At 47.7% G+C, this 17,887-nt stretch overlaps 2 protein-coding genes across 5 annotated transcripts in view; one reads left to right on the top strand and one right to left on the bottom strand.

Moving 5' to 3' along the window:
* The window catches only part of AURKA (aurora kinase A), a 223,395-nt gene extending 206,813 nt beyond the window's left edge, over window positions 1-16,582 (bottom strand). For both annotated transcript variants that reach the window (XM_078652011.1, XM_078652012.1), the window contains exon 1: window positions 16,449-16,582. The gene's annotated coding sequence lies outside the window, so the exon portion shown is untranslated. The remainder of the gene's footprint in view (window positions 1-16,448) is intronic.
* Window positions 1-17,887, top strand: part of CSTF1 (cleavage stimulation factor subunit 1) — a 118,339-nt gene that overhangs the window by 45,182 nt on the left and 55,270 nt on the right. The window contains exon 2 of one of the 3 annotated variants that reach the window (XM_078652009.1): window positions 4,717-4,826. Coding sequence is in view for 1 of the 3 variants with exons in the window: in XM_078652007.1 (XP_078508133.1) it covers window positions 4,658-4,826 (169 nt within the window). In the remaining 2 variants the exon portion in view is untranslated. Of the gene's footprint in view, window positions 1-4,451; window positions 4,827-16,656; window positions 16,783-17,887 lie in introns of those variants that run through there. The other 2 variants (XM_078652007.1, XM_078652008.1) reach the window with 2 other exon arrangements.

Raw genomic sequence — 17,887 nt, 5'->3', positions numbered from 1 at the left:
GGGTGGTGGTGGGTCGTGGATCTTTTGAAGCTGAAGTGGACGCAGCTGTGGTCGGTCCAGTGGAGTCCGGTGGCGTGGCTGAAGGTGATGTACTTGCTGGAAGAGAAGACGGGATCAAGCGTGTGGCCGGCGTAGTGGGTGGGGGTGTTGACCAGTTGCTTGAGTCCGAGGTTGGCGAGGTTTTCCAGCAGGGCGGTGGTGTTGCGGTCCTTGTTGTTCTCCAGGTGGAAGTTGAGGTCCCCGAGGAGGATGTAGTCAGTGGAGGGGAGGGCGTGTGGGCTGATGAAGTCTGTGATGTCTTCGCTGAATTGTGTGCGTGGTCCCGGGGGTCTGTAGACGAGGGTGCCTCTGAGGGTCGTCTTAGGGTCGGTGTGAATCTGGAAGTGGAGATGTTCGGCTGCGGCGAAGGAGTCCTTGGCGTTGGTCATGATGCGGATGGTGTTCCTGTGGACGATGGCGATGCCACCTCCGGTCTGGTTGATGCGGTCCCTCCTGATGATCTTGTACCCGTCCGGGATGGCGATGGCGATGTCGGGTGCAGAGGAGGCGTTCATCCAGGTTTCCGTGAGGAAGGCGACGTCCGGTGATGTAGCGTCGAGGAGGTTCCAGAGTTCTACGGCGTGTCTGTGGACGGAGCGGGTGTTGATCAGGATGCACTTGAGGTGGTTGCTGCTGGTGTTTGTCTTGGCGGGTGCGGGGCAGGTTCGGAAGCAGGTGAACTTGCAGGTGCAGCAGGTGAAGGGTCCGTGGGTGCGTCTCGGGGAGGCTCGGCAGCAGGCGTGGGTCCGGCCGGCATTGAGTGCGTTGAGAGTGGCGGCGTCGTAGGTCAGTCGGGTCGTCTTGCCTCGGCGGGGAGGGCCAGGGGTCCTGGCGCTGGGCGCGGTCCAGGCGCGGACGGGCGCAGACGGGCTTACCTTTGGCGCACCTTCGGCGCTCAATCGGTGCTCCCGCTGCGCGCGTCCGCTGCGCAGTCGCTCTGGGTGCGACATAAGTAAGGAGCCGGGAGGGAGGAGCAGCTGGGTGGCTGGAGCGGGGCGGCGAATGGAATCACAGGGGGGCGGGGCCGCAGGGAGGCAGTGGCTGGAAATTCCAAGAAGCAGCGGGCAGCGAGCGAAGGAATCTGCAGGCAGGAGGCGGCAAAGGCAGGCAGGAGCGACAGCAGTGAGTGGGGCGACCAAGCCCTGTGGAGGGCTGAGCGGTCACCCCAAAGTTACTATTTGTTCGAGTCAATAAAGCTTGCAAACAGTTAACTTATCTCAACTTACATTCTGCCCACTTACAAGTGGTATCAGACGTAGATTGAAATATACATTCATTATAGATTGTATAGTGAAAGCAACTGGCACAAAGGCAAATACATCTATAGACAATTCTCGAACAGGTTGGCCCCAGAAACTTTTATCCCATTGGTCAGGGAGTGCCAGTAGTCACTCCTAACCACTAGCTAATACCAGTCACAAATGCAGCTACTCAAGGCACCCACTTCAGAACACTTTCTGAACCTTTCAATCAAAAGAGAACTGGACTTGCTGTCTGTAACCTGAGGGGAGCACCCATGGCTAAATCTGCTCCCTCTTGTAACCAGGACAAAGCAGTGGACTCTAGATGTCAGTTGGCTAACCTCCTGTGTGGCAACAGGGAGATAACAGGCTGTAAGAATGCCCAGCTGAAAAGTGGCAATTGGACCTGGACTGGGCCCTGCTTTTGGCTTCTGCCTGACATCCTGTGAGATTCTAAGTACCTCCCCTGAGGTTGGGGGGTCTTTAGAAGTGTGTTCCTGTTGTTGTTTGGGAACCAGAAGAAAGTTTGAGAACTTTTGAAACCTTTCCCTTCAGAACAGTGGGGACAAAAAAAACGAATTGATCCACTTTCTATCGCAGTCAAACTCAAATCGCACCTAGGTCCCAATCTACCGTGACCATTGACTATCTTAGGCACTTTATGCTTCTTGGTGCTATTTGCACCCCAACACTTAAATAAAATTCATATCTCTTGTTCTCCTTACTGGAATTGTGTCATGTTGGTGTAGCTTTGTTTATTACAATTTACTCCATTTTTCTAAGTTGGTTTGGGGTTTTTATTATTTGGCATTTCAATTTTATTACAGTGTTGGTACTACATAAATACTTAAGAAATGGCCCTACGTTAGGCCTGTCTGCTCTGGGAGCCATAGCAACAAGGGAGTTGAGGTCTGGGTATTTAAGTGATGTTGAAGGTTCACCCTTACAAGGGTTGAGATTATACGTTGAGGTGGCTAGTTAGTGTTGGGATGAGAAGTCTTCTGCATGTCACTGGAGAGAGTGCTTTCCTTGCCTTATGCTGATCTCCAAGCAAGTCACTTAAAATGTACTGTATGTTTTATACATCCCTACCTCAGTGAGCATGACAATTATACATGTTCATTGAGGGTCTCCCTGTTTGCATGGATTGAGATCCTAGAGCTTGGCTCTGAGGTCGAGGGGGTATGTCGAGTGCACCCCCAGCGAGTGGCTACTGCCCTCTCTACCCAGGCTAAGGTGAACTGACAGTGGTGGCAGCAATACATCTAATGTCAGGAGGGGTGAGTTACTAACAATCCTCTTGATCAAGTCTGTGCAGTCGCCCCCTAGCCTGGGGTCCTGTTGACTTTGTCTACCTGGGACGTGTGTTTGAGAGCCAGTGGGTGTACTGGGAAAGGATTGTGAGCAGAGCCATTGTGTATAATATGAGCTGTTATGCTGGACATTCAAGCTCCCCCGGGCCGCTTCCAATTCCTTGGACAGGCCTGATCGGCTATGGTAGACACTCAGCTCTTATCTGGGTTTAGGTGTAGTAACTGTGCTAAGAGGATCCTCCCCCTGGTCAGTACTTCCTGATCTGGAGTTAATTTTAAAAAATCCTCTTTAGGGAATAGCATGGTCTGGTACAAGGGAAGACAGTAGGTCATCCTTTGCATGCTTGGGTCACGCTGTGAATATTCTCAAATATATGCATTGTGATTGGAGGGGCAACCAGGATTCAAAAATAGCAGACCCTCACATTGAATCAGCCTATCAATCAGAGGTGATAAAAGTCTGGCCTTAGCAGTCAATTCTTGTTCAAAACAGGTCTATGAATCTGATCAGGTGGCTCACACTGGGTCCATCCAAGGAGGTTAGCCTCAAACCATGGTGTAAAGGCAAGATAAGCAGTTTGCTCACTGCGTCTTAAATTAGAGGACGTATTCGCTATGACTGATGAATTCTGCCGCAAAGGAATATGCCAGTTTTACGAGGAACATGGGCATCAGGAACATCGGGGAGAGAACCAGCTGTTTCTGTGAGACTTGGGGAGCTGGCTCTTTGAACAAGAAAATTGCAGACAGCGGCTCAAGATTAGGAAAGGAAGCTTACAGCACATCGATGAGGAAGTTTGATCCCGGTCCCTTTGCCCAGACCCCTCCCCTGCGCTGTGGGAGCCTGTGTGGTACCTCCTGTTACAAGCAGTTGCTGGGGAATAGAGTCCAGTGGACCAGGTCCCCCGCCTTTCTTTTTACGATATTTGGGGGTATCAGGGTGAACTGGCACTCTGACTAGCCATTACACTTTTACAGCTAGCCAGTGGCTACTGGACTAGTGGGGCTCCAGTAAACTGTGCCAAGACATCAGGCACCTATGATCAAATCCCTGATACCATTAGAGCATTGTCCTCACTGAGAACGGGAGGTTACTTCTGTTGCTTTGGGTGAGGGTTATGGGGCTGATCAAGAACCTTTGACTTCACATTATATGCTGACAATATATCCTTTCAATACAAAGATCATGGCTGAAGCGAATGAGGGCAACCTTGTAAGATGCAATGCTAATTGTGTCTTCTTGTTAACTGTGTTTTCATAGTGCTTAACATCTAGGCGCTATAATACTATTTAGTGTCCGTACTCTGGCCCAGAGGGTGGTAGAGACATCTGGTTTTCACTGTTTATCTTAGTTTTATGTGTAGTATAATTCTCTTGTGAGTATTAAAGTACTTTTCTGTTATAAAAAAGTAAAGCACTGACTGGACATTTGTTTTATCAGCTGGTAGTACGATGTGCACTGTATTCTGAATGTCTAGCCCCACCTCACAACCTTGAGTAAGCCTTGGACTGCTCTGTCTCGTTACCCTGAGAGAGTAAAGTGCTGCTGAGCAGTACTTGGTTAACCAGTTTTGGGTCCACTAGTACGGAGGACCCAGGACGCCAGCAGGGGGAACACTCCAGTTGATGCAATTGGAGTGCAGTAACCCCTAAGTACCCTGGTGCCCAGGAAGCCCGATCCAACAGTTAACCTCCCCAAATAATAACCAGTTTCTTACAAATATAAACCCTGTATATCGTAGTGACCACAAGGGTGTGACGGGCAAAAATGTATATTGTTTTTATAAATTGCCATTGTTACAAAACGTTGTCACCAGCTGACGTTCTTCCCTACTCATTTGAATTTTTTTTATTTCAGGTAACAGTTTCTGCAGGGGCGGCTCCTCCATTAGGGCGGAGGAGCGTCGCCCAACTGCTTTCTCACAGTGCAAGAAAACCAAAACATAAAATGGGAATAACTTTGAGTTATTACAATTTTATGTTTGCTTGGCACATTGTTGGCGGGGCTGCTCTGCTCTTTGAGCAGGGCAGGAGTGGTTTGCCCACACCTGGCGTGAAGACGGTATGATCAGCCCTCTCAACCGCCCAAACCAGTCATGCGCACTCTGTCCTTTTCAATGCAGAACATGCCCACTGAACAAGCCGCTGGTAGGGCGGAGTCCCGACCAATCACAACGCTGCTTGCCGGAGGCAGGAGAGCTGGAGCGGAGAAGACGCTGGACCTGGCGGAAATGTATGTTTAATTTCACATTTTTTACATTACTTCCCTGCAAACACCCCCCCCCCCCCTCACCCCCACCCGCGAGCAATGCCTAAGGCTACTGAGTTTCTTTGAGAAAGCCTGGAGGGATCTTCACAAATGACATTTTACTGAACTGCAAGTAGGCTGGAACCACAAAAAAAACTGAAAAAATTGACTATCTCTAAAAAAATGCAAAAACTATGACAAAAATGTGCTTTTTTATACAATTCTGCTTGCTCCTGAAAGCTGTGAAGATAGTAATCCTTGCACAGTAAGCCTTTTGTCAATGCCATTTTTAGCAAAAAATAATATATTTACCTGCAGAGCAGAGTGCATTTTTCAATCCCCCCTCCAAAAACAAATTCTAAAGTTCAGCTAAATTTTGGTTATTTTCCACCTTTCTTCCTGGGGAATCTACAAATCATGGGTTCCTGTACAATCACTAGGATGTTGGAGCAAACATTGGTAAAGCCAATAGATCTCACCTAGGAGAGTTATTGGCTTTGCAAATGTCTTCTACCCGTGTTGTAAAGCAGCTGTGTAGGAAGAAAGCGACATGACATGTACCAGCGCTGGCCACGTCATAGCACTTTTTTTTTGTTTTGGTTGTGGGATGGCACAACACGGTGCACAACGGAGGATGGGAGGGGGTCAAGAAATAACATGGAGGGCGAGAGAGTGCAAGAAAAACAAGGACAGTGGGTGGGGCAAGCAACAACACGGACAGTAGGTGGGACAAGCAACAACAAAGAGCGAGACAAAAGCACATGGGTAAGCAAGTGCGTCATGGGGCAGTGGAGTAAAGCACATGAGGGAGACAGCCTGCAAACACATGCATTCTTATAAAGTACTTCAAATAAAAGAAAAAAGTAGTTCAGAAGCTGCCGGCACTGGAAGGGGAGTAACAAGCACACAACAAGCATTTGCAATGCAATAGGTCTCGCATTTACGTGAGACCTATTGCATTGGAAATGGTCAGTATCAGGACAACGGAAGGGAGGGCGGGTGGGGGGAAGAGGGGAGAGAAGGCACGGACAACAGGTGGGGTGGAGAGGGCCCAGACATCGGAATGGAGGAGAAGGCACAGACAACGGGAGGGTGGGGGCGAGAAGGCACGGACAACAGGAGGGCGGGGGCGCGAGAAGGCACGGACAACAGGAGGGCGGGGGAGCGAGAAGGCATGGACAACAGGAGGGAGGGGGGAGTAAAGAAGGCACCAAAGCACATTGTGCTTACAGTAGGAGAACCTCATTGAAGAAAATAGTGCTCACAGTCTAAATAACACGTACCATGTAACAACCGAAGTAAAGGGGCCAGTCACCATTGGAGGTGACAAATGAAGAGGAGGGGGTACTACGGAGGGACTAACAAGCCTACCAATGAATAAGAAGCCAGCATTTAGGACAGACAATGACACAAGCCAATGGCAAATATGGGCGGAGCTTCTATTCACCTACTCCTTTACAATAAGCCTCGCGGAGCAGCGCTGGTTCTAGGCACGACATAAAAAGCAAATGAATCTGGCATGCACTGATCAAAGTGAATCAAGAAAATGAGAGGGACAATGAAGCAATCGTTGATAAGCAATGGAAGGGTTCTAAGCACACTGTAAGCTCCCAAAAAGTGTTGAAAGCATATTGCATGCGCTGTGAAGGTGAGACTTCGAAAAAGAACACAAAGTTGATGTGGATACCTTTTGTAGGCAAAAAATATGAAGCATATAAACAAGGGCTTTACATTGGGGGTGTTGTGAAAGCCTTAACGCCTAAGTGGTTAAACAGTCCTGCCAAGCGTCACGCAACAGGTGTGACGCTCACGCATTTCAGTGCGGTGATCCGCATCACCGTACTGAAATGCGTTGTCACGCATTTTGCCACCTGCTGCCAGGCGAGCCACCAGCAGCGCCTGTCACTGTGCCCGGGCTCTCTCTGCAGTTCCGAGAGGTGCGCCTGCTTCCGTCGTTCCTAAACAGTTAATCAGAGACTGCTGCTCTCAGCTCTGTGGCTGAGAGCGCTACAAATGTATCTCTCTACTGCACTTTGCTGGGAGCTGCCTGTTGCCCTGGAAAGAAACAAAATGCGGCAAATTATGGTGCGGCGCCAGCGCGGCTCTCATGAATCATCACACACTGCAGGGGGGCCCGGCTGCTCTCTCAGTCCGTTATACTGCAGCCAATCACCGACCATCTGCTGCTCCCGCCGCTACCAGCACAGGCCCAGTATCAGTGGTGGTGAGGTTGGCTAGGCTGCGTGTGTCAGGTTTATCTCCACAGGATCCAGTTGTTGCAATAATGGTTCCACCTCCAAATGTCACCAACACCCTGAAGTACAAACACAGGGTGTTCGAGCCATTAGGTGAGGGAGAAAAATAACAAACTAAAATAACAAAGCAAGGGAAGGGAAAAGGAAAGGGTCTGCAGGGAAAGGATACCTGTAACAAGAAACAAGATGTATTCAGTAACAGTAGTACTTTCCACAGTGCTACACTCATAAAGTCTCTCTATACAGCACATATGTATATACCTGCATAAACATGAAAGGAAAACCTGGGACCTGATTCATGAACTCATAATAAGACCTCCAACACAATCAGGGGGATATCCTAAGGGAAACAGTAAGCAAAACAAGTGAATGAATATGTGCTCTGTAACCTTTCTCATGGGAATGGGAAGGCAACAAACCAACACACACTACATACCCCCAGACAAGTTAAAGGACGCCTTGTTCATTCTGAGCCATGAATTGCTGCAAAATAATCGTGCCATCTACTGTAACAGGATACGGAAGTGTGTGGGAGGCAAGAACCACAACACTCCGCTCCTTTACAGTCGTGAGTAAGGAACCAAAGAAGTAAACAAACACTGTATCTAGGAACACGTAGTTGCGACCACCACAGTGTTCTAATACAAAAGAATGTGAGGAATTACAAGCGGTAACGCGTAGTTAACCTCACTACCGCGCTCCACTCCTAGTTCATAACCCAGTTCATACATAAATGTAAACGGTAACACGTGGTTTCGACCGCCACCGTGTTCCGCTTAACAGCGCCTCCAAAGTGCAGTAAGCTCCGTTCTTATCCTCAGAACGGTAAATGAATAAACACAGTACCAACGTGAGAAGCACTAGAAACCCCCTAGCAGGCTCTCACCAGTAACGAACAAGAGCGCAAACAAAGACTGATCAGACGCGTCTCTTCCGTGTGCCACAAACAAACAATGGAGACACAGAAATGGACGAGGCTTTACCTTGAGCGGTGCCCACGCGAGCATTCGTTCTCTCCTGGGAGACACCCGACTCACCGCTCCAACAAGAGAGGAAAAGGCAGTAAACAGGAACTGGCGCGCAGAGCAGCCGCTCTCACGCCGGGATCTGGGCTCAGGATAACAAGCACCCGGAAGCGTCTTTCCAGCACTAAAGTACTTCCTGGAAAGACCCCGGAGGATCATGGGATATGTAGTTCCAAATACGGGCAAGGCAGGCGCAAGGCGGTGAAACCTGACAGTACACCCCCCCCCAGCGCCTCCTAGGCCCAGGACGCCCAGGGCATCTGCGATGGAAGGAGTGGATCGCCGCAGGGGCATGCACATTAGACACCGGTTCCCAGGAATCGTCCTCAGCCGAGTAGCCTTTCCAGGAAACCAAATACCACAAAACCCCCCGCTTCCATTTAGAGTCTTTAATGGTCCTAACCTCATACTCCAGCCCCGCATCACTGACCACGGGCGGAGGGGCCCTACGCCTGGCAGACCTAGCGGGTTTCAGGAGGCTGCAGTGAAACACCGGGTGGATCCGCAGCGAACCAGGCAGTTTCAGTTTAAAGGCCACTGGGTTGATTCGTTTCATGATAGGGTAAGGATCTATGTAGCGCGGATGGAACACACTGCGCAGCTTGAATCTGATGTTACGTGTGGATAACCACACCCTGTCTCCCACCTGGTAAGAGGGGCCTGCCACACGGTGTCTGTCTTCCCATCTTTTGTACTCAGCTTTGGCCTTCTTCAAGTGTCCCCTTACACGTTTGTGTATAGCCTGTATTTTCCGCACTTGACCCAGTACTGTAGGCTGACTCATCACCTCCTCCGGAACCTGTACCGGAAGGATACGTGCATCAAACCCATAAGTAGCAAGAAACGGAGAAACCCCAACAGAACTATGCCATGCATTGTTATAGGCCACCTCAGCCATCCACAAAAGCGACACCCATGACTCCTGAGCGTCATCAGCATAACAACGGAGGTATTTCTTCAATGTTTGATTCAACCGCTCCGTTTGTCCGTCGGTCTGAGGGTGAAAACTAGTGGAAAGGGAGGATTGTATATGCATGGCCTGACACCAGGCCTTCCAGAACCTGGCAACAAATTGAGGCCCCCTGTCGGACACGATGACCTCAGGCACACCATGCAAGCGGACGATATTGGTAAGCAACAGTTGAGCCGTTTGACCAGCCGTAGGAAGGTTAACGCAAGGGATGAAATGCCCCAACTTCGTGAGGCTATCTATAACCACCAATATGGCCGATTTACCCTGCTCTAGAGGTAGTCCAGTGACAAAATCCAAACTAATGTTTTGCCATGGTCTTCTAGGCGAAGGTAAAGGCATGAGCAGGCCTTTCTTTTTCCCTGGCATAGTTTTAGCTCTCGCACAGGCTTCACACTGCGATATCCAGGTGGAGATGTCGCTCCTTTCTGTTTCCCACCAGAAATGTCTTTCCATAAGCTGTACAGTCTTCTGTAGACCCTGATGGCCTGCCAATGGAGATACGTGACACCACTCGAATGCCTTTCTTTGCATATCGCCAGTAGGAAGGTACAACCTATCGTTCTGAAACGGTAATCCTTGTTTCATAGTACGGTTTACCCCATTCGTGGCCCACCGAATCCAAGCGGAATGAGTCCTGTTTTTCCGAATGCTGTCCAGAAAAGATGTGGCCTGGATCACACAAACCACCCTTTCAAGACTCACAATAGCTGACAGGGTGTCCTTTTTCCCTAAAACCTCAACCTGATCTCTACGTGATAGTGAGTCTGCTTTGAGGTTCTCAGCTCCAGGTCTAAAAGTGATTGTGAAGTCGTATTCCGAGAAGAATAACATCCATCTCATCTGTCGTTGCGTGAGATGTTTGGCCGTCTTCATATACTGCAAATTCCTATGGTCCGTAAAGACAGTGATGGGATGCTTAGCCCCCCAAAGGTATTGTCGCCATTCTTGGAACGCTCTTTTTATCGCTAGCAATTCTTTTTCAGCGATAGTATAGTTCTTTTCTGGTATGCTCAGCTTTTTGGACAGATATGCCACCGGATGTAGTTGTCCCGTGGTTTTATCCCTCTGTGACAAAACTGCGCCTATCGCCTCATCCGAAGCGTCGGCTTCCACCACATAAGGGTATTCAGGATGAGGGTGTGCTAATATCGGAGCAGTGACGAAGGCCTTTTTCAAGTACTCAAAAGCCTCAGTCGCCTCGGAGGTCCACATGAATTTAACCCCTTTTCTAAGCAGTCTGGTTAGCGGAACCGCCACCTGAGAAAACCGCAAGATGAATCTGCGATAATAATTCGCGAAGCCCAAAAAACTTTGGACCTCCTTTACACTGGTGGGTGTGGACCATTCCTGGATAGCCTGTATCTTCCTTGCTGACATTTGCAGCCCTTCCCGACTTAGCATGACACCCAGGAATTCCACTGTCTCAACGCTAAACTCACATTTACTGAGTTTACAATATAGTTTATGTTCCCTCAGTTTCTGTAGCACTCCTTCTACATGGCGAGAGTGAGCAGAGGTGTCCTGGGAATAGATTAAAATGTCATCTATATACACCACCGCACTGATGTCGATCATGTCCTTTAAGACATCATTCAAGAAATATTGAAATGCCGCAGGGGCATTACACAACCCGAATGGCATCACTGTATATTCGTACAGACCGTATCTTGTCTTAAACGCGGTCTTCCATTCGTCCCCCTCTCGGACGCGGACCAGGTGATACGCCCCCCTCAGATCCAGTCGGGTGAACACCTTGGCGTTACGCACCTGGTCCAACAACACCGAGATGAGGGGTAGGGGGTACCTGTTTCTCACTGTATTCTTATTTAACATCCTGTAATCGACACAGGCTCTCAAGTCTCCGTTAGCTTTTTTTATGAAAAACATGGGAGAGGCTGCGGGAGATCTGGATGGTCGAATGAATCCTATGTCTACATAGTGGTCCAAATACTCCCTCAAGTGCGCAGTTTCCGGCTCAGACAACGCATACACCCGGCATGACGGAATGGTGGCCCCCTCAACCAAATCTATTCTACAATCGTACATACGATGTGGTGGTAGCGTCTCAGCCTGACTCTCGCTAAAGACGTCCCTGTAACTACGGTATTCCACTGGCAATATCACTTCCTTTTCAGCTGCAGTAGCTGCAATCATGGGAATACAGGTGGGGAAAACACGGTGTCTGTGGGTTCTTCCATGCGTGTCTTACATTCCTCAGACAAGAATCGCAATGATTTCTCCTTCCAATCGATGGAGGGATTGTGATGACTGAGCCAGGGCATCCCTAGAATAAACTCATACTGAGGAGCTTCGATGATGTTGAGAGACAGCTCTTCCCTATGTCTGCCTTCTCTCACCTCTACAGTCAGAGACAACACTTCCGTTTGTTCCGTTATTAACCCTGAGATCAAAGGTTTCCCGTCTACTGCTAAAACCTCTTCTGGTCGTTCTCGGGGTACTCTGGTCAAAGATAGGGAGGTCACCAACCCACTGTTGATGAAATTCCCAGTGGCCCCTGAATCGATCATCACCATCACCTGGTATACCTGCAACTGACTTTCCAGCCTCATTGGTAGCAGGATATGGGATGCAGAGTCGTGCAAAGCCAACACAGTCAGCGAGGGTACCTTCCATGGCTGAGCCACATCCGGATTAGTCCCAACCCTGCTACCTTCCTCTTCCTGAGTGCTACCGGTAGTGACCGCCACTCGCTTGGTTCTGTTCCATCCCCCAGCAACCCTAGGTTTTGAGGGGCAGTCCCTGACATAATGTCCTTTCTTGACGCAGTACATGCATAGGCCAGCTGCACGACGGCTCTCTTTTTCCTCTCGGGATAAGGGGGCACGGACCGCTCCTATTTCCATGGGTTCAGGGGTAGATTCGGTTGAAGGCAAGGCCCTGCGAGGAGTCCATTCTGTTCTGGTAGGCCCCCTATCCCACCTTTTCCTGTCCCCTCCTCTATCGGACATTCTACCATCTAATCTCAAGGTTAAGTTCACCATATCCACACAAGTGGTGGGTTGGGGGTCTATTTGGGCGATAACGTCTTTAAGCCCATCCCTTAAACCTTGATAATACAGGGACATTCTTTTTTCCTCAGGCCATGCAGTTTCGGCCACCAATCTGTTGAACCTGGTTAAGTAAGTCACAAGGTCAGACCTTCCTTGTTTTAACTCCAGGAGTTCTCTATCGGCACTTAGTGTAGTTGCCCTCCTATCAAACACTTTCTCGAATTCAGTGCGAAAAGCCGACCAATCAGACAGAAGGGGATCGTCGTTTCTTACCAACGGCACAGCCCAATTCGCTGCATCGCCCACCAGATATGAAATAGCGAATGCCACTCTGGAATGGTTGTTGGGAAAAGAAGAGGGCTTGCATGAAAAATGGAGCATAATCTGGGTCAGGAATGCCTGCGTCTTTGCCGGATCCCCAGAATACCTCTCCGGACTAGCTAATGGAATAGGGGGAGGGACCGTAACCTGTACCTGTGTTGGGGAAGCATCAAAAGGATTCCTGGACAGTCTATCTACTTTCTCACGTAAAGCTGTAGCTTCAGCCTTGGAAGCTGCCAACTCCTGTTGCACCAAAAGCAAAGCCTGCATTACATCCTCCATGGTGGCCATTATGCAACAACTGGACCGGGCAGAGCAGCTTTCTTGGGCTTGTTATCCTGTCAGGTTTATCTCCACAGGATCCAGTTGTTGCAATAATGGTTCCACCTCCAAATGTCACCAACACCCTGAAGTACAAACACAGGGTGTTCGAGCCATTAGGTGAGGGAGAAAAATAACAAACTAAAATAACAAAGCAAGGGAAGGGAAAAGGAAAGGGTCTGCAGGGAAAGGATACCTGTAACAAGAAACAAGATGTATTCAGTAACAGTAGTACTTTCCACAGTGCTACACTCATAAAGTCTCTCTATACAGCACATATGTATATACCTGCATAAACATGAAAGGAAAACCTGGGACCTGATTCATGAACTCATAATAAGACCTCCAACACAATCAGGGGGATATCCTAAGGGAAACAGTAAGCAAAACAAGTGAATGAATATGTGCTCTGTAACCTTTCTCATGGGAATGGGAAGGCAACAAACCAACACACACTACATACCCCCAGACAAGTTAAAGGACGCCTTGTTCATTCGGAGCCATGAATTGCTGCAAAATAATCGTGCCATCTACTGTAACAGGATACGGAAGTGTGTGGGAGGCAAGAACCACAACACTCCGCTCCTTTACAGTCGTGAGTAAGGAACCAAAGAAGTAAACAAACACTGTATCTAGGAACACGTAGTTGCGACCACCACAGTGTTCTAATACAAAAGAATGTGAGGAATTACAAGCGGTAACGCGTAGTTAACCTCACTACCGCGCTCCACTCCTAGTTCATAACCCAGTTCATACATAAATGTAAACGGTAACACGTGGTTTCGACCGCCACCGTGTTCCGCTTAACAGCGCCTCCAAAGTGCAGTAAGCTCCGTTCTTATCCTCAGAACGGTAAATGAATAAACACAGTACCAACGTGAGAAGCACTAGGAACCCCCTAGCAGGCTCTCACCAGTAACGAACAAGAGCGCAAACAAAGACTGATCAGACGCGTCTCTTCCGTGTGCCACAAACAATGGAGACACAGAAATGGACGAGGCTTTACCTTGAGCGGTGCCCACGCGAGCATTCGTTCTCTCCTGGGAGACACCCGACTCACCGCTCCAACAAGAGAGGAAAAGGCAGTAAACAGGAACTGGCGCGCAGAGCAGCCGCTCTCACGCCGGGATCTGGGCTCAGGATAACAAGCACCCGGAAGCGTCTTTCCAGCACTAAAGTACTTCCTGGAAAGACCCCGGAGGATCATGGGATATGTAGTTCCAAATACGGGCAAGGCAGGCGCAAGGCGGTGAAACCTGACAGCGTGATAGCGCTGCTCGCGGCGAGGCAGTAAATTGTAATTAATGATGAGTGACCCGCTCGGAGCTGCCACTGCTGTGAGCCTCAGTCAGTCTGATGGGGATCACTGGGGGTGCGGCGCACGTTTGCCATTCCTAATGCTGGAGACGAGTGAAAAGTTGCGACCAGACTCTGGGGAGTAACTGAAATTCCGTGTGCCTCTCCTTGCAAGTAAGTGGGAGACCAGAGTGTCAAATGTTCTTTCGAACGCTTGCCAACATGTAAAGTAAATGAGCAAGAGAGACAGAGAGGTGCATTGCAGCCATCGAAGTGTCTGTGTGTGTTGAATTATTTACATTATAGAAATAATTCCCTTGGCAGCTTCCTGCAGTCAGTCGGTGCCCCGGCGCCGGTGTGATAGAACTTGCTGTAGCTCACTTACAACGTCTGCCAGGCTCCGAACAACTCTGTTTTTCTGGCCCTGTTAATATCTTTACCAGTTTATTTCGCAAAAGATCCGTTGATAATTAAAAAGCTAGTTTCTGACAGTACTAGCCAAAGACCTTGTTGTATGTAAGAATACTGCGCCGGCCTCAGTCAGCTTGTGAGAATAATAAATGGTACGAGTCAGCTGAGACTCTGACACTTCGGCAGCCGAGATGCCTGCATCGGTCTGTAACTTCTTCATGTTGGGGCCTAGCACATCCTTCCTGTTGGACCCGGTCCCACCTTGACAAGAGAGGCCCTAGGATCCTGATGCTCGCTCATCTGATTGATTCCGACAGGGAGGAGCCCTGCTCAGTAGGTAGGCAAAGGCTGACTATCTCTTTTAAATTGTTTTTCTGCTGCTCATCTGCCAACACTAGGCACCTGTGAGAATGAAGAGTGTTATTGGGGCCTCACATCCTGTTTGGAATTGGCCGGGCTTCACCTGGGACAGAGAGGCTCAGAAGTGATGTTCTAAGCAGCTTCATATAATTGCGAAAGTGGGGTCCGAGGGAGGGGCAGTAAAGGTGAAAAAATTAAAACAGAAGAGGGCAGCTTGTCACTGACAGGTCAGCCAGGATTTCAAATATCTGCACAAGGTCACAGGCTGGTCGGCCTATTAAAGAGGTAACACGTGGAGCAGATGTTAATAGGGATTTTTTTTAAAGTACTGTGTTAGTATTTATGTAGCCTGTTCCATATGATAGACCTGAGCCACTTTTGAATTGTGGAGTACTTTGATGCCCCTTCATGTTTGTCCATTATATATCGCTTATATTTACAGCAAGGTTTCTCTGCGCGCTCTGGTTGATAGGGTGTTGGTAGTGGTACTTTGTATGTGCCAGTAGGATCGATTGAGGAGCTTTACCAAACTTCAGATGGTTTTGAATCTTTATTAAGTAATAGTAGCAGCTGAGATCCGCTCTTGCGCCTCTCAGCTAGTAGGTCTGGTGGGCAGTCTTGTTTTCTGCAGAATCCTTTAGTTATTTAAAATTCGGAGGAACTTCTGGCTTTTTTATAGTGATGAAATTATGTAATTTAGGGGCATTGTACAAGAAGGCTATTTCAGGTACAGCAAGTGTAGGGGGGCACATACTTGTCCTTTACAACTTCATGTACAGTGTAAATACTAGTTACTGCTTAGATTTACTTGCTAGAAAGTATCACTCGTTAGGTAGTGAATGCCACTTATACCACACTGAAACCACCAAAATGTAACACATAAGCAAGCAGTCTGAAAACTTGGCAGATATGCTGGTCAAGATGATATAAGGATTAAACACACTTACTGCAGTTTTTGATTGGGTTATTGTCAATCCAGCCACGTGCTGCTTGCTGCAGAGAAATATGTGTCACTAGTACCTTCACCAATCCTTATTTAATTTGCTTTTAGCACGTCATGCTCATGAGTATAAGTAAACTGAGCTCTAGGTTAGTGCCCTTCCGTTTCTGGTGTTTGGCAGGAGATTTAAGATATTCTTTGAGTTTCTCGTTGCTCAAATGGTTACAATCCTTGATATTTACGTCTTTCCCTCATCTTCATTGCTTTGTTTTGTTCCCGAGAAAGTGTCACTCATACTCGTTGAAATGTCCCTCATAATTACTCTTAAAATATAAAATGTCACACATAGCAATCTGAAACCTTGGCAGCTATGGTTAAAGCATGATAAAATCACACGTAACCAATATGAAAATGTACCTCTTATGTACAGGTGGTACGCTGTGTCTAAATTTTAGTTTACATCATTTAAGCCACACCCCTAAGCACACAAGCTATTCCTGTTAGAAAGAACTCCTAGTTACACTTCTTTCGCCACTTTATCATTCCACTTCAAGCACTTAATTTAACATAGATTATACAATAGAGAGAGAAAGGTGAAAATACTTTATAATGACACTTAAAACATATTCCATGTCAAGGCAATCCACTTTACTCATATATTAATTCATAATGAACAACAACTGATATAACTCACGCGTGAGACCCCAGTGCAGCTTTCTCGCCGGAGCCTTCTCCGTATGAAATGTCGCTATTCCTATGCAGCAGGATTCGGGGCTTTCTGCCTTCCATGGATACCGTCTTTGTTCCGTCCCTAGTGAACTAGGTTACCGTTCTAGTGCTCAGCCGGAGTTCGGGTGCTAGGAGACAGAAGGGGCAGTGACAGAGTTTTAGGTGCTCCATCCGCTGAGCCTGCTCACTGATTTGACATGTGCGTCCCTGCGTCTTTAGTGTGCGCCTGGTCGCAGGCTGTGACGTAGTGAGGCGGTTTGTCTGTGTTTAATAGATCCGTGTTTGCGATCACGTTGTTGGTGAGTATACGTTTGTTTGCTCTTGTCCGGTAATCTTTGTTTCACGTGGTGATCATGTTATTATGCTTCGCGATGTCTGTTGAGTGAACATCTAAGAGGATGATCTGAATCTGGAAGAGTATAGCGGACCGTAGTAAAGGTTTTGATGTCCACAGAACGTGATTAAACCTCAAATATGGGGTGAAACATACTTAGTAGTAGAAAAGCTTTATATTTTTATCAAGGCTTATTCAAACGCACCCCCTTCTGAAAGACCAAACTTTACCATTTTTTTGTTAACACCTTGTCCCGTGCTTCTTTATGCTTCGGAAAAATACATCCAATGTATGCTGTTAACTCTTTGTTGGTTTATCTTTTCCTTCTCTCTACTTAATTCATGCTTATCTACCCAATACTTTTGAGTGATTACACAGCCTAAATTAAACCGAAGGAGCCACTGCTCTTACTTCATATCTTCCTAGTGTCATCGTTCATCTATGTTTCATGGTGGCATACAATGTCCTTATCTTGTACAGTAGGTGCTACTTTAGTGTGTGTGTGTGTGTCTGTAAATATATATATTTTTATTTATTAAGCGCTTACTTCCCCTGAAGAGGTCTGAAAGCACTTTACGTTAGGCAGCACGCTGCTCCAGAAACCCAAGGTTCGTGATTAATATAGGGTTATTGTTGGGTTGCAGGAATAGGATTGTTGACCGAAGGAGAGGTTGTGATTTTTGATTAGAGTTGTGGCCATTTTTCAGAGATATAATTATAAAGATTGTGGAAAACATGCAAATGGCTAGGAGCAGGTTGTGCGCAGAGTGAAGAGGGCATGCAGTTTGGTAAATGAGGAGAGGGTTATTTGAAAGAACAAGCATTGGAAATGCAATAGGTCTCGCATTAGAAAAGTTGGATCTATTGGCTTTGTAAATGACAATTTTATTTTTATGTTGGTCTTGAAAATAGCAAAACGAATAGCTTTGTCATTAACAATGCCAATACTTTTAACTTTTGCACATGTGACACCTATAGCATTTGTAATGCAACATGTTTTGTATGTACGTGACTTAGACTTATGTTCAGTGTATTTTATTGTGTCGAAAATCCAAGAAGAGAGGTGAAAT

Source organism: Lissotriton helveticus, chromosome 7 (assembly GCF_964261635.1).
Source record: "Lissotriton helveticus chromosome 7, aLisHel1.1, whole genome shotgun sequence".
NCBI lineage: Eukaryota > Metazoa > Chordata > Amphibia > Caudata > Salamandridae > Lissotriton > Lissotriton helveticus.
Note: the sequence above shows the minus strand (reverse complement) of the source record. Positions and strands in the feature narration are given on the sequence as shown.